The 15,405-nt window shown below is 47.4% G+C and overlaps 1 protein-coding gene across 10 annotated transcripts in view; it reads left to right on the top strand.

The window, feature by feature from the left end:
• The window catches only part of NBR1 (NBR1 autophagy cargo receptor), a 577,507-nt gene that overhangs the window by 300,499 nt on the left and 261,603 nt on the right, over nt 1–15,405 (top strand). For all 10 annotated transcript variants that reach the window (XM_086924037.1, XM_086924035.1, XM_086924034.1 and 7 more), the window contains 2 exons: nt 7,686–7,997; nt 8,362–8,505. In XM_086924037.1, coding sequence (XP_086780163.1) covers nt 7,686–7,997; nt 8,362–8,505 — 456 coding nt within the window. The remainder of the gene's footprint in view (nt 1–7,685; nt 7,998–8,361; nt 8,506–15,405) is intronic.

The following is a 15,405-nucleotide window of genomic DNA, read 5'->3' as shown; positions in this document are numbered from 1 at the left end:
TAAAGCAGTGAGCCCGAGAGAGGTCTAGAACCCCTAGAACACCGTTGTAGGAAGCTGGCTCTGTATATCATATTATCACTAGGTGGTAATACCGTGCACCGAGTCCAGGGGTTTCCGTAAAGTGTACAGGGCTCAATGTAAAACCCAAAGTGCTCTATTAGGTTGGCAAGTAGCCTTGGGCCTAACACAGATAAATGTAAGACATTCATGGCACAACAGTGATCAATCATGGACACATGACTCAAGAAGGTCATCCAGACCAATTTTATAAAATTATACTTTTTTGTTCATATTTTATTTCTAAGAACCAGGTGTTCATAATCGGGTAAGTACTTTTTATTATTAAAAATACTTTTTACTTTACTTAAAAACTTTTTAACACTGTCCAATGTTATCTTACGGGGGAAATAATATTGTGGTCAAACAGGTAAGTATCCAAGTTAAAATGTCAGTCTTCGAAGCCAAAAGTCAGCAAGGGCCAGTGGTCCAATAAGTACTAAAACTGCACCACCAGCAGCACAGGGGCGGACAGGTGCATAGGTCAAAATCGGAGTTCGACTCAATGCTTTTCAATGGTGACGGGGTGCCTGCAGGTAAGTAAATCGGTTGCATTGGCCTAGCCTTGGGGGTTTAGCACAAGCACGGGAGCGCACAAAGCAGCACCAAATGTACACCACCAGCTGCACAGGGGCGGCCGGATGTAGAGTTCAAATTCGACGTTGGGCATCCAATGCTTTTCAATGAAAATCTTCCTGACAGTAAAGAGGCTGCAGGCATGGCACCAGAGTTTCCAAGAGGAAGACCAACGACAGCAGAGCTAAGTTGGCATGTAGAGAGTTGTAGGGGCCTCTGTGGTTTGGCTCACCAAGACCCATGTGCTTCAGGTGCAGGGGTGCCTTTCGATGTCGAAGTCTTCTTACCAGAAGTGATCGCTGTCTGGGGGAGTCTCTGGATTCGTGCTGCATGCTCCTTCTTGAAGAGAAGGAGAGGTCAGCCAGCGCTGGACTCGAGGTCGAGATCGCCTGGGAGACTTCACTGCACAGGCGAGCCACTCAGACTCGGCTCATGGGCGTCTGGTGCAGAGTGGGTAGGGGACACGGGTCTGCATAGATTTGGAGTCTTTGGAGTCGGTTTCTTCTGGACAGGTCATTTGTCCATGGAAGATTGAAGTCTTTTTCGAAGGCAACAGTCCTCCCAGGGGTTTGAGAGGTCGCTGTTGGTAGACAGGCCATAGGGATGTTGAATCAGGAGGCAGGCTGATAGGACTGGGGCAAGGCAGTTGTCGTCTTCGGGATTCTTCTGCAGGGTTTCGTCTCTCCTCTTAGTTTGTCGCAGATTTGAGGGCCAGGCCTGGGGGAGCCACCTAAATACTACATTTAGGAGCCGCTTAAGGGAAGTAGCAGGTAGGGCCAATGGGCACCTTACCGGTGGTGACTACAGCCTCTGTTATGCCACTCTCCTGTGGAAGGGGGCATAGACCTAGCGCTGGTTGGAGGGGCCCTCCCATCTTCAAGATGGCGGGGACTGAAAGTTGTACTTAACCGTGTTTCCTCCCCCTTCTTAGGGGTGGGGTTGGCGGAAGTGGGCACACCTATCTTTTGAATTTTCCTGCCAGTTTTCCCCCCTAAAGTGGGGGGTGTAGACCAGGGACTGTCATCTGCTGCTAGCAGCAGAGGCTGGGAGTCGCATTACAAAGGCGGCTTCCCTTCTTAGAGCACTGGCCCATCCTGGGGGGGAGGAATGACACCTCTGCCCAGGATGTGCATTGTTTCTGGTCCCAGAGAGCAGGGGCTCTCTCCACCCAGTGGTCTAGAAACATGGTTGGAGGTGACTGGCTGCCTACACCCGGTCAGAGACTACACCAGAGTTGGTATGGATTCAAGGGGCACCTCCGAGGTGCCCTCTGGGTACATGGGACAATAAATCACACACTGGCATTGGTGTGGGTTTATTGAAATGAGTAGTTTGGTACCAAACACTCCTGTATTCAGTGAAGCCATCATGATTCTGTGGAACTCAAATTGTCAAGTCCAAAGCCCACGCACTCTGTATGGCTCCACTGGCACTTACAATTTTTAGGAAATTGCGCCCAATATTGTAGGGGCATATCTGCTACTGAAGATATGCCCTTACCTGTAGCATGGTGCGCAATGCCTTAGAGCTGCCTGCTAGAGGGGTGACTTATCTATGCCGCCAAGCAGTGCTTGTGGGCATTTCACTCAGGCAGGTTGCCATCTTGACTTTGTTCTTTTGCTCCCTCACAGGGGCATGCAGGCTGCAAGGGCAGTGGCATGGTCCCAGTAAGGGGGGGGGTGGTCCCAAGGGATCCTCTTCAGCTTTCAGGCCCTAGGTACCCAGGGTACCATTTACTAGGAGCTTACAGGCGGAAAAATTACCAATTGGGAGTTTGTTTCAGGGAAGGAGCACTGGTCCAGGCTACCTGGTTGTCAGGGACCCTGTGCACTACATTTTAAACATCATCAAAACCAGGCAAACAGTGGGGGGATACCCCATGTAAAAAGAGGCACTTTATCACAACCTTGTACTGCTCCATGGGACTAAGAGGGTCACAGAATGGATGCCGTCGGGAAGAAGTTGTCCTCAGTGGCTACAATGTTAATCAGAACTTCTGAACTGCCAATACAGTGGCCATATTAAGCTGGTATGACCACCAGATGGGGTCAAATATTGCTCTGTATGTAGAATTTTTACCTTATGACAAAAAGCAGGAAGTGATGTCCATGTTGCACGTGGGTGAGAGAGCATCTACAGTGCTTTAAGATTCACTGATGAATGTTGCAAACTTAAGATTTTGTTGGCTGGCAGGTGCTGTAGAGTTCGGGAGGCAAGGTTGGCTACGGTCAACTTCCTTTAGACAGGATTGTCGCTATGCCGTTGTATGGGGGAATAACTATTCAGCAAGCATAACAATGACTTGCCGTAGAGTATCAACCTCCCACTGATACGGGCTGATCTCTAGGATCATCAAACGAGGCTCATCCTCAGCCATTTCAGCTAGAGACAGAACCCTGCCTTATCAAGGAGCCTATCACCGTAAAGATATTCCGCCTATCAGCCTCAACAACAGTTTTGCCAGTACTGTGGTCAACATAAGAAATCATCACACAGAGCACCACTTTTATGAGCATCCTCCAAACATAGGAGGGGATGCCAGACCAAACACCAGGACACAAGCAGATGCTACTGACAGACTCTTGGCACCAACTAATACATATTTTCTCAAATTTCAGAACCTGTAGCCTGGAAACGCTCTGCCTTCTACAAACAGTCAGAAAATATCACCACTGAAAGGCAGGTTTTATATCTGATCCAATTAGGACTCACATTGGAATTTTTTTAATGGCTTCTGACACCACCACCACCCAAAGTAAAGTACAGAGATCGTTGACATGCTACCGAAGGGAACAATCAAATCCGCCCCAAACCATCATCACAATGTAGGATTCTACTCCAGATTCTTTCTTTTACTTTAAAAAGAAAAGAAAACACCAAACTATTCTGGACCTGCGGCATTCTGACCGTTTTCTGGGGAAACAGGCATTCAGAATGGTAAACTTAAGCGAAGTGTTAGAGTTTTACAGGGGGGACATAGATTTGGCCTCACTAGAGCTAAAAGATGCATACTTCCATAAACCCAAACATCAAAAATATATCAGATAGAAAGTAGCAGGTATCCATTTTCATTTTAAAGTCCTTACCTTTGGGATGAAATCAGATCCCATAATATTTACAAAGTGGAGGGCACCAGTTGCAGCCAAGCTCTGAAAATTAAGTCATCAGATATACTCACGCCCAGACTGAAAATCAATCACAGCTTGTACCAAGCTCTTCAAAGACATATGCCTCACTTTGTAAATGTAAATCTACAGGAATTTATATAGCGCAAATCACCGAGCGGTTTCTAAGCGGTTGCTTAGGGAACCCGTCCTGGTATTCCCCTGTGAGATAACCCCGGCAGGGTATCCGCAAGGTGAAAGCCAGGCATCCCGCCGCGAGGGGCCGTTGTGGAGATTAAGCAAGCTATTGCCCAGAGTCGCAGAGTGTGAACCCGTGAATCGAGTAGGCACCGCAGCGAGAATTGTCGAGTCCATGGACATTTTAGGACTCAAGACCCCGCCGAGCCGGGAATTGAACCCTGGTCCCGGGCTGACCTCTGCTTCCAGGTCTGCCTCCTCTAACCAGTGAGCCACACTTCTCCACACCTTATGCAAATATAAGGCGTCTATGCAACCAACAAAGAACAAACCAAAGTATGGTATGTCTATTTAAATGCCTCCTAGGCATGATGTCATTTGGCACATGCCTAATCCCATTCTGTGGTCTAATAATGGAACTCCTAGAAGAGGAGCTAGACAAACAGTGGACACAGAACTTGTTGCTCCATTTGTTTTGAAGTCAGCTAATTTTACTATTTTGGGAGATCTTAATCTCCATCTAGAAGATACCCGCAATAATTTAAGCAAAACATTTCTTTCCGACTGTGAGGCTATTCATTTAATCCTGTGCAATCAAGGACCCACAGGCCGGTCACTTACTTGATCCCATTCTTTCTAACATTCTGCTTGACTGCAGTGTTCTTGCTCTTCTTCTTGACTGGTCGGACCATTTTGCTATTCAATTTAGCCCAGCTGTAGAGAGGGCTAAGATGCTGGCTTCACCTGATATCGTAGGTAGCCATAGAGTGTGGACTAAGTTGAAAATGTCTTCATTCAATGCCTCACTCTCTGCTAATCGTCCAGATATTCAACTTCCTTTTCTCTCTTTGAACTCTGATGTGTCACACTGGCTGACCTCAACCATTAATATTCATCTGCCTCTGTGTCCCAGGCGGTTCAATGCGCACCTTCCTCCAGCTCCATTGTTTACGGACGATTTAAAAATATTGAAATCTGAATGTAAACACTTGGAAAGATCCTGAAGAAAAATGTACGCCCTAAGCTGTAAATTGATCTACAGAACAGCTCTCAGGCAATACCATTGTGCCTGTAGAAAAGCGAAAGCCATTTTTGTTTCTAACTCCATCATTAACGCTGCGAACCGTCCTAGAGCCCTCTTTTCTATGGTGAAGAAATTAGCAGGTGCTAATACTTCTCCTTCCCCTCCTACTTTCGGGGAAACCCAATATAATGAGATTGCCGACTTTTTCATTTCTAAAGTCGAAACTATTTACAATTCTCTCTCAGCTTCTCATCCTTTGGTACACCTTGAGCTCCCCCCTCTGGGAGAACATGGACCCTCATCCGCAGAGGTACAGATCTCTGAGTGGCCCTTATTAGACCAGAGCTCTTTCCTTGACTGCTTAGCCAGTGTGAAATCAGGCTCTCCCCAAGACCCAATTCCTAATAATATTCTCCGGCAGCTTTCTCCTGACTCCCTTTTGGTTATCCAAGAACTTCTTAATGCCTCACTACGGGAATCTGTAGTTCCCGAAGAGTGGAAGACAGCTATGGTGGTCCCACTTTTGAAAAAACCTGGTGCAGACCCCAAGATGCTTTCTAACTTTCGCCCCATCTCTTTACTACCCATGTTTTCAAAGATCTTAGAGAGACATGGTAATAAGCATCTGACCTCGCATGTTGAGACCTTGGGATGTCTACATCAGTCCCAATTGGGGATTCGTTCTCATTTTTCTACTGAGACCACTTTATTGGGGGTAACAGAAAACTTGCATTTCCGCCTGGATCAGGGCATAACCACAGCGCTTATTCTTCTAGATTTAAGCGCCACATTCAATACGGTGTCGCACCCAATCCTTTTAAATGCTCTTAAGGCGGCTGGGGTGGTTGGATCCGCACTGGCATGGTTAGGCTCTTTTTTGAGATCTCGCTCTTTTCAAATCTTCTCTCCTAACTGTTCTTCCTCTGTTCGACCATCTGCGTATGGGGTTTCTCAGGGGTCCACGCTGAGCCCAGTGCTCTTTAACATTTACCTGGTTACTATTGTGGAGGACGCTGCTCTCTCCCTCTACTTATACGCAGATGATACCCAAATCATCTTCTCCCTTTCTTCGGCTAAGGAGTGCTCCTCCTCCGCTCTTCAGCGGGGTCTTAGTCGAGTGGCGGAGTGGATGTTGACAAACTTTCAGAAGTGGAATGGTGATAAAACAGAGGTGGTTATATTGGGCAAGCACAAACATCTTTGGGGCCCCCAACATTGGCTCCCTGAAATGGGCCCATTACCCCAACCTGTTACGCAGGTGCGTAACCTTGGCTTTATTTTAGATGACTTGCTCTCTATGCGGCAACAAGCGGTCAGCGTGGAAGCCACCTGTTTACATCCAGAGTCAGGATGCTTCCTGACTCTACCAAGCGCACAGTGGTCCAAGCACTGGTCACTTCTCGCCTGGACTATGGTAATGTGCTTTATCTTGGGGGAACTCCGGAGATTCAAAGGAAGCTCCAGCTTGTTCAAAATTCTGCTGCCCTTCTCTTGTGTAAAGTCCCTAGGAGATCTTCCATCTCTCCCTTTCTCCGGGACCTACACTGGCTCCGCGTAGATAGCGGCATCAAATTCAAGACCCTCTGCTTCATGTTTAAGATCAAGCAGGGGTTGGCACCCACTTACCTCCAGTCTCTCGTCCACCAATATGTTCCTTCCCGCTCTCTTAGGTCTTCTTCCCAAGGGAACTATCTGATCCCTCGATTTAGACTCACTAGAATGGGTGGACGTTCTTTCTCTCACCTTGCCCGAGACTCTGGAACTCTCTTCCTGCCCCATTGAAATTCGAACGATCTTTTGTTAAGTTCCGCAGAGATTTGAAAACCTGGCTCTTCCCTCAACAGTAGTTCCTGACGTACCAGCTGTGGCGCCGGTAGACCCCATTGTAGGTAGATGTGCGCCTTAAAAATGCAATTACAATTACAAATTAATAGTCTTCATTCAACATTCGCATGCAAGTCACAAAAGTAATAAATGATCACTTTCTTGGTAGACTGAATTGGAAACTATCAAAGCAGGTTTGGCTTTCCTCCCACCATTGACTACAGATACATCACTGGAAGCCCACCTTCAGAAATTCTCAGCAAAAGGCCTGTGGTTTTGACAAGACTAAAATTAAAATGGACATGCCAATGTGCTGGAATTTAGAGCCTGCAAAAGCCCTCTTCAGAAATTCCTACCGAGAATTCACCACTCGTCAGTGTTGATCAGTACTGACAACAATACAACAATGATTAATTCCAAAAAGCAGAGAACAAGATCCCACATCCTATCAACAGATGCACAAGACGTCTGGAAACCAAGGAGCATTTGCTCGCCATAAGGGCATAAAGGCTAAACATCTCCCAGGGGATGCTGGGGAACTATAGTTGCAGGTAAGTAGCTTTTGTCTTGTGTGTTCTGTAGATGGCAATGTTAAACAAACTATCTTTACAATAATGCTTTGTTTGGAGCATGGTATTACAAGCAGCACTTTAGTAAGCTTGTATCATGAGTAGCCTCTGTACGTCAGCTTTTTTTTTTCAATTAACTATTTATTCTACTCTGTAATTTCATACAGAACTGTAAATTTATTCATAGTATATAGTATAGCTTTTTGTGTTAGCTTTGCCTCAGTGTAACTGACAGATGTTTGAACAGGAGGATAGAAAGCTTCATATTATTTCTTGCCATGCTGAGGCAAACCTAAATACATTTTAATATATTCCTTGTTTTTATTTTTCCAGCTCACATTCATGTGGGGAAACCTTACCTTGCTATCATCTGCTAATAAAGACGTGTCTGTTCCTTCTCTGCATCCTGGTGAAACTGGAATTCTATCTGTTGAATTTATTGCTCCTACTTTGGAGGGAACTTACACTTCCCATTGGCGGCTGGCTCACAAGGGCGAGCAGTTTGGACCTAGAGTGTGGTGTAGTATCATCGTTGACCCCTTCCCCTGTACAGATGGCTTGGAAACTAGTGACAAGACTTTGTTTAGTTCCAGTAAAATGTCACTACCTTCATGCAAAACAGAACAAGTGGCCAATACTAATATGGTAATAGACATTTACACACACATTCGAACATACACTCTCATGGACTGCCTCTTTTGCCAAATTTTAGGCTTTTTACACTTTCCTTCTCTACACTCTTTTTCGTCCTTTCCCTTTGTGTTGCACTGTCCGACCTCTGTCTGCCATGCCTCTCCTTTGGACCTCTGCCTTTTTCCAGAAGCACCCTGCCTGTCCTCACCCACTCTGTTTCACCCTTCTTCCTCACTCTGTCTGGTCTCCCTGCCTTTTCCAGTATGCCCTAAAGATGTGTTTCAGAAAGCAAATGGTATTTAAAATCCAGAATGGTTTTAATCCAAAAATCCACTGCTTCATCTTTATTTATGTAAATCTTTTTGATTACCTGTAGGAAGTTCCCTTAGGGTCACGAACAGAAGCACAGGATGGTGATGTTTATGAGCAGATGGAACTACCAGCTATCCCTTTCAAGATCAGAAATGTTCATAGAGAAAGTGAAATGTATCTCCCATCGGTGGATCTCCTCACTGCTCAGGTACCATAGCAACTGTAAATCTAAATATCCTCACCTCTTAGCAGCGCTCAATTCGTTTTTAGGATTGTCCAGATGTTGGGTAGATACAAAGTAGGCTAGCATGCTTATTTATTTTAGGTTTTGTAGAGCGTGTACTTGACCCGTTAGGGTATCAGAGCGCTTTATAGGGATAACACGTTGCATACAGTTTAGGCAAGGGCAACACATATGGATAGGGATAAGGGAAATGACTACATTAAGACAAAGACCATCGTTATATACAATAATCAATACAATACAATACAATAATCAGCAGAGCGACATGTCAGCGATACAAAGAGAAAACCAGCAATTATATGTGATGTGAGATATGACCGCAAAAGACCGAGTGAACCAGCAAAACATTTGAGGGAGTAAGAAATCTGTACAAGGAAAGGGCAACCAAACAGAACAGGAAATTATGCATAGGAAGAAAAGCAATGACACAAGGTGGTATCCGCGACAACAGAGAGTCATGGGAGGAATTTACTCTTTAGGAAGTTTTTAGCTTCCTTGTTAGGTCGAAGCCTGCTAGCAGCGCATGCGCTCTAGCAGGCAAAGAGATATTGTCAGGAGGGGTTTTCAATACGGCATGAAGCCACGCCCCTTTTTTTCCATTGGCAGGCTTCTCGAAAGGGAGGCCTGCCATTGGAAAAAGCTCCTGTTTTGCAGATTTGTCTGCTCTGGATACCGCCTCTCGAGGACCCCATGACCTGCCTTATGGTTTCTGATAGATACATCTGCCGTGTGGATTCCTCATCTTGTGAATATCCCCCTTGCGTCAGCAACATTCGGAAATTCTTTTGTAGCCCGCGCCGACGTGGACTCGGACGTCATAGAGACACGACATCGCTCGCGACTCCGCTGACGTCACCGACGCCTACAATAGGCCCACGCCGGCGTGATGACATCAGTTCCTTTTTTTCTGCGTCGTCGACGCTAACGGTTTAACGGGGTACTCTGTAGCTTCTAGTATCCTATTACTTTGTTTCCTCGATTCTCCATTCTCTGACCTTTTTGCTCGATTGTCATGTCGACAAAGAAGACAGGGTTTAAGCCTTGTAGAGAATGTGGGAAGATGATGTCCGTTACGGACCCTCACCAAGACTGCATATGGTGTTTAGCTCGGATCGCGACGTTAAAGGTTGTTCATCGTGCCAGAAGATGAATCCGAAGGCTCTTCGAGAGCGGGAATCGAAGCTCCTGGTGGCCAAGCTTAAAGCAAGTAAGGTTAGAAAGTCTTCGAAGCGCTCGAAGAGATCGAAGTCGAGATCCAGGTCGAGGTCTCGTGAGGCGTCGGCCTCGAAGTCTTCGTCTGACCACGCTTCCGGTTCTCGGAAAAAACATAAGAAGAGGAGGCATGAATCCCGTCATCATTCAGGGGATAAGTCTGGTTCAAGATCAAGGTCTCCCAGGAGGGTGAAGTCGAAGGTGATTCCTCCACATGTGTCGGATCATGAAGGTGAGGCTTCGCCTTCGGAGTCGGTGGCCCATTCTCCGACTCCGGTTCCGGATCCGACTCCGGCTCCGTCTCCGGCTCATTCTCCGACTCCGGATGACGCCGATGGAGTTCCTGTTGAGGGAGAGTCTTCGAATCCTGTTGAAGAAACAGATTCAAACCTACCTCGTGGTCATCCTGAGCATCCACCATTCCCGACACCAGGTCAGGACCCTTCCGCGTTTTTAAACGCGATGTATGGTGTTTTCTCTAGATCATGGTTCCCATCTGGTGCGCCTTCGGGTCCCATGGGCCCTATGTCCTTTAATTTGGGTGTTCCTCACTCATATGCTCCGGCACCATTCATGCCGTTCATGCCAACCCCGACTCCGCTGTGGCAGTACCAAGCTCCACCAGGGTCGACGCCGGTATCGACGCCGGCCCGCCCGAAGTCGATGACTCCGGCTCCGACGTCACCGGCTCCAAGCAAGTCTATGGATCCTCCTTCCAAGCCCTCGGATTCGGTTCCGAAGTCGGCTCCGGCGCCGTCGGATTCGGCTTTGGATTCGGCTGCACTTCGAGTCAAATTCAGGTCTCGAAGAGAAGCTCAACGTCTGCTTGAACAACAGAGGGTTGATGAGTCTTCTTCTGACATGGAGGAAGGTGAGCTGGATGGGGGCAGTTTCGACGACCTGGCAGAGGCAAGTGATCTCGAGTTTTCCCGGGAATGGTCTTTGCCTTCGGGATCTGATACTCCCTCCAGGGATGTTCAACCGTATCATGTAGTCATGAAGAAGGCGGCTGGACTTTTGGGTTTGTCTTTGCCTACTGTCGAATTTAAGTCGAATTTACTGACTGAGGTTCTTCATTCTCCAAGTCAGGCAGTGGAGCCTTTACTTCCATTTAATGAAGCCTTAAAGGAACCCATTATGGAGGTATGGAAAAAGCCTTTCTCTGCTCCTGCAGTTTCCAAGAACGTGGCTAGGAGATATAGGGTGGCTCCTGAGGACCCTGCATTCTTGTCATCACACCCGTCTCCTGAGAGCTTGGTGATTCAGGCTGCATGTTCTAAAAAGTCGATTGGGGCTTTTCCGCAGGTGCCTGGCGACAAAGAGGCCAAGAAACAGGACCAAATAGCTAAAAAGACTTTTTCTTCGGCTAGTATGGCACTGAAATCTACTAATGCCACTTGCCTTATGGGTAGATACATTCATGCTCTAATGGACTCTATGCGTTCATTAATCCCTAAGGTTCCAGAGGATAGCAGAAAAGACTTTGAGGAAGCCTTGTCTGATTCTCAAGCTGCTGCCCGTCAAGTCATCCAAAGCGGGCTTGATACTGCGGATTCTGTGGCGAGGATCATGGGCACAGCGGTTGCCACTAGGCGTTCAGCCTGGTTGAAGTCATCCGATTTTTCATCTGATGTGCAGTCTGCTTTATTGGATTTGCCTTTCGATGGTGAGGGGCTCTTTGGGAGAAAAGCAGATGCGCCTTGGAAAGATTCAAGGACAGCAGGGCGACGGCTAGATCTCTTGGTCTTCAGGTCAGAGGCTCTACGACCAGGAAATTTAGAGGTTTTGGACGCTCCTTTCGTACTTATAGACAAGGGCAGCAGCAGCAGCAGCAACAACAGCAGCAGCAGCAGAATACCTTGTATAGATCATACAGGGGGAAGCAGAGAGCACGTCCTCGAGGGCGTCAGCCCAATTCCTCCTCTACCTCCACCAACCCCCCAGCCACAGAAAAGCAGCCCTAGATCCGCCATTCAGGATCATGTAGGCCCAGTGGGGGCCGGCTTACCCACTTTCTACGAGATTGGGAATCGGTTACATCAGATCTTTGGGTTCTCAATCTCGTAGAAAATGGGTATGCCCTTCCCTTTCGGGAATTCCCTCCCAATTACCCTCCTTGCCAAGGGTATTGCTCAGAGGAACATCTGTTTCTCCTTCAGGAGGAAGTCCAAACTCTATTGAGGAAAGGTGCGATAGAGGTGGTCCCAGAGCGGGAAAGGGGTCAGGGATGCTACTCCCGGTATTTCCTGATTCCCAAGAAGGATGGCAGGCTTCGTCCTATCCTGGATCTCAGGATCTTGAATTTTTACCTGAAGCAGGAGAAATTCAAGATGCTCACCCTTGCTCAGGTTCTTCAGGCTCTGCTGGAAGAAGACTGGATGGTGTCGCTCGACTTGCAGGATGCGTATTTCCACATCCCCATCCTGAAGTGGCACAGGAAGTATCTCCGTTTTACGGTGGGATCGCAGCACTATCAGTTTGCGGTCCTTCCGTTTGGACTTACTACTGCGCCTCGAGTCTTCACCAAGGTGATGGCAGTGGTGGCGGCGCATCTCAGAAGATCGGGGATTCCTGTATTCCCCTATCTGGACGACTGGCTGGTCAAAGCGGAGTCGTCGGAGATTGTGCTTCATCATCTGCAGGAGACAACCCAGTTGTTGTACAGGTTGGGTTTTTCGATAAATGTACCCAAATCTCACCTGGTGCCCTCCCAGCGCAACCTGTTCATTGGTGCTGTACTGGACACAACTGTATGTCGTGCATTCCCTCCACCTCAAAGGATTCGCGACATACAGGAAATGGTCCCTTTATTTTTCAATGGAGCGGTTGTTCCGGTCCTGAAGGTCCTTCGCCTGCTCGGCCTGATGGCTTCTTGCATTCTCCTGGTCAACCATGCACGCTGGCACATGAGGGCACTCCAGTGGTGCCTCCGCAGGCAGTGGTATCAGCACTGCATCTGGATGACCCCAGTAATATGATCGCTAGGTCTCTAGTAGATGATTTGGCAGCCATTCAAATCACACAGAAGGGCTTCCAACCCACTCACGAAAAAGGTCATCTTTTAGATTGGGTATTTAGTAATGACCATAGGCTAGAGGTAGGGACACCCCTGCCCCTGGCCTGGACAGATCACCACATGGTTCCGATACAATGGACAGTAGCTACCCCAGCACCAGTTGTTACCCGTACTACTCAGCAGGGGAGAGAATGGTCAATAATCTCGATAGACCACTGGATCAAATCCTTATCTCCGGCCCCTTCCCAATTCGGAACAGATCCCACACTACTTTATGATGCTTACACTAATTGGTTGTGTACAGCTCTTGACTCAGTGGCACCTTTGAAAACTCTCAAAGAAAAAACCAAATCTAGAAATTCCCCATGGTACACTCCTCAACTCAAAGAGCTGAAAAGAGGTTGTAGGAAACTGGAACGCACTTGGAGAGTTTCCCGCAATAATCTGGACAAACTTAATTACCAAGAGGCAATTAAAAAATACAAGGCAGAAATTAGTGACTCAAAAGCCTTGTACTTTGAAAGTATAATTACTAGTGCCTCAAATTCATCCAGGGAAATCTTCAAAATTGCTAAATCCCTCATTGACACTCCCACTACTCCTCTTGACCCCAGCAAAATCCAACTACGCTGTGATAACCAGGCTGAATATTTGTACAAAAAAATACAGAATATCATCGCCACATTTAAACCATCCGAAAGTTCCTCTTTACCACAGCTGACGCCTTGTACGCTGGAGGAGTTTCCCCTACTCAATGAGGAGTCATTAGATATTCTGATGCAGAAGATTAAATCTGGCTCACCTACCGATCCGGCCCCCCCTTTTCATTTACTTAAAATTAAAGACACCATTAAGCCCATGATCCTTAAAATCTTAAACTCCTCTATCATCACAGGCACAGTCCCAACAGCATGGAAACGTGCCCAAGTTAGAGCACTCTTAAAAAAAACAACCTTGGATCCCGATAACATGGCTAACTATCGTCCAATTTCTCTCCTTCCCTGGATTAGCAAACTGCTGGAGAAACATATTAACGCGTCCGTCACTCAATACTTGGAACATAACCTCCTGCTCCACGACTCCCAAGCAGGCTTCCGCCCAAAACTAGGCACAGAAACGGCCCTTCTGACTGTGACGGAGATGGCTAGGAAACAGATGGATCAAGGCGGCACTGTAGCTATTATGTTGCTTGATCTCAGTGCCGCCTTCAATACCGTCAACACTAGCATCCTCCTTGACCGCCTACGTCACATAGGAATTACAGGGAAGGCCATAACATGGCTCCAATCTTTTCTGGAGGACCGTTCCTTCGAGGTAGTCGAGAACGATGCCCACTCAAAAATCTGGCCTCTTGAGCAAGGTGTACCACAGGGCTCGTCTTTGAGCCCTACTCTATTTAATGTATACCTACAACCTCTGGCAGACATTGTGCGTTCGTATGGCCTAGATATTGTGACCTATGCCGACGACACACAATTAGTGGTATCCATGAATCAGCCTAATACCTCCCCCCCCAATCTTATGAATTGCCTGGTAGCAATAAATCATTGGATGACTTCTTCACACCTAAAGCTCAATGGTGAGAAAACCGAGCTTATGATTCTGGGTAATTCACCAATTCCGAGCCTTATGCTCGATTGGCCCCCTAGTATGGGGACCCCACCTCAACCTAAGACCCATATAAAGAGTCTGGGCATGTGGTTGGACTCCAAGTTGGACTTCAAGCAACAAGCTACTACCCTATCCGCCACCTGCTTTGGCCTGATGCGGATGCTCAGGAAGGTGCTGTCTCTTCTTCCCTTCCAGGCACGTAGAATCATGGTGCAAGCCATTATCCTGTCCCGTCTGGACTACGGAAACTCATTATACTTAGGAGCCCCTATCTCCACCACCAGAAAACTGCAGATTACACAGAATGCAGCGGCTCGCCTTCTCCTAAATCTGGGCCGACGAGATTCAGGCACAGCTGCATTGAAGAAACTGCACTGGTTGCCCATCAAGGCCAGAATTGTGTTTAAATCCATGTGCATTATGCACAAAGCCATGTGGAAAACTGGACCAGCCATGGTTTGCTCACTTGCAAACCCTTATCTTCCTAAACGAAGTCTGAGATCCAGCTCAGCTTTCCTGGCTATCGTTAACAGAACTAAACGGGCAAGATGGGGTGGACGATCCTTCTCCTGGAATGCCGCGAGAGCCTGGAACTCCTTGCCTGACACCCTCCGTGGCGAACCTAACCTGCTGAAGTTCCGTAAGGAACTGAAAACGCTTCTTTTCACCTAAACTTGGCTCTTCGTTTTCTCATGATTCAACAATGTAGCGCTACGAGGCCTCCGGGGAGTATGCGCTTAACAAAACGCCATTAATAATAATAATAATAATAATAATAATAATAACGGAGATCTCAGGGAGTCAGTGAAGATCTCCAGAGAAACTGCAGCGGATCTGTCTTGGTGGGGCGTGGAAGGCAACCTGTCTCAGGGGAAGCTTTTTCCTCTGCCTCCTCCGGTGGCCACGGTGATTTCGGATGCATCCACTCTAGGGTGGGGTGCTCATCTGGGGGATCTGGAGGTCAAGGGTCTTTGGTCTCCAGAGGAAAGGTTGCTTCACATCAACCTTCTAGAATTGCAGGCGAT

The sequence above is a fragment of the Lissotriton vulgaris genome, chromosome 5 (genome assembly GCF_964263255.1).
Source record: "Lissotriton vulgaris chromosome 5, aLisVul1.2, whole genome shotgun sequence".
NCBI lineage: Eukaryota > Metazoa > Chordata > Amphibia > Caudata > Salamandridae > Lissotriton > Lissotriton vulgaris.
The sequence above is the reverse complement of the archived record's forward strand: the minus strand, read 5'-3'. Positions and strand labels throughout refer to the sequence as shown.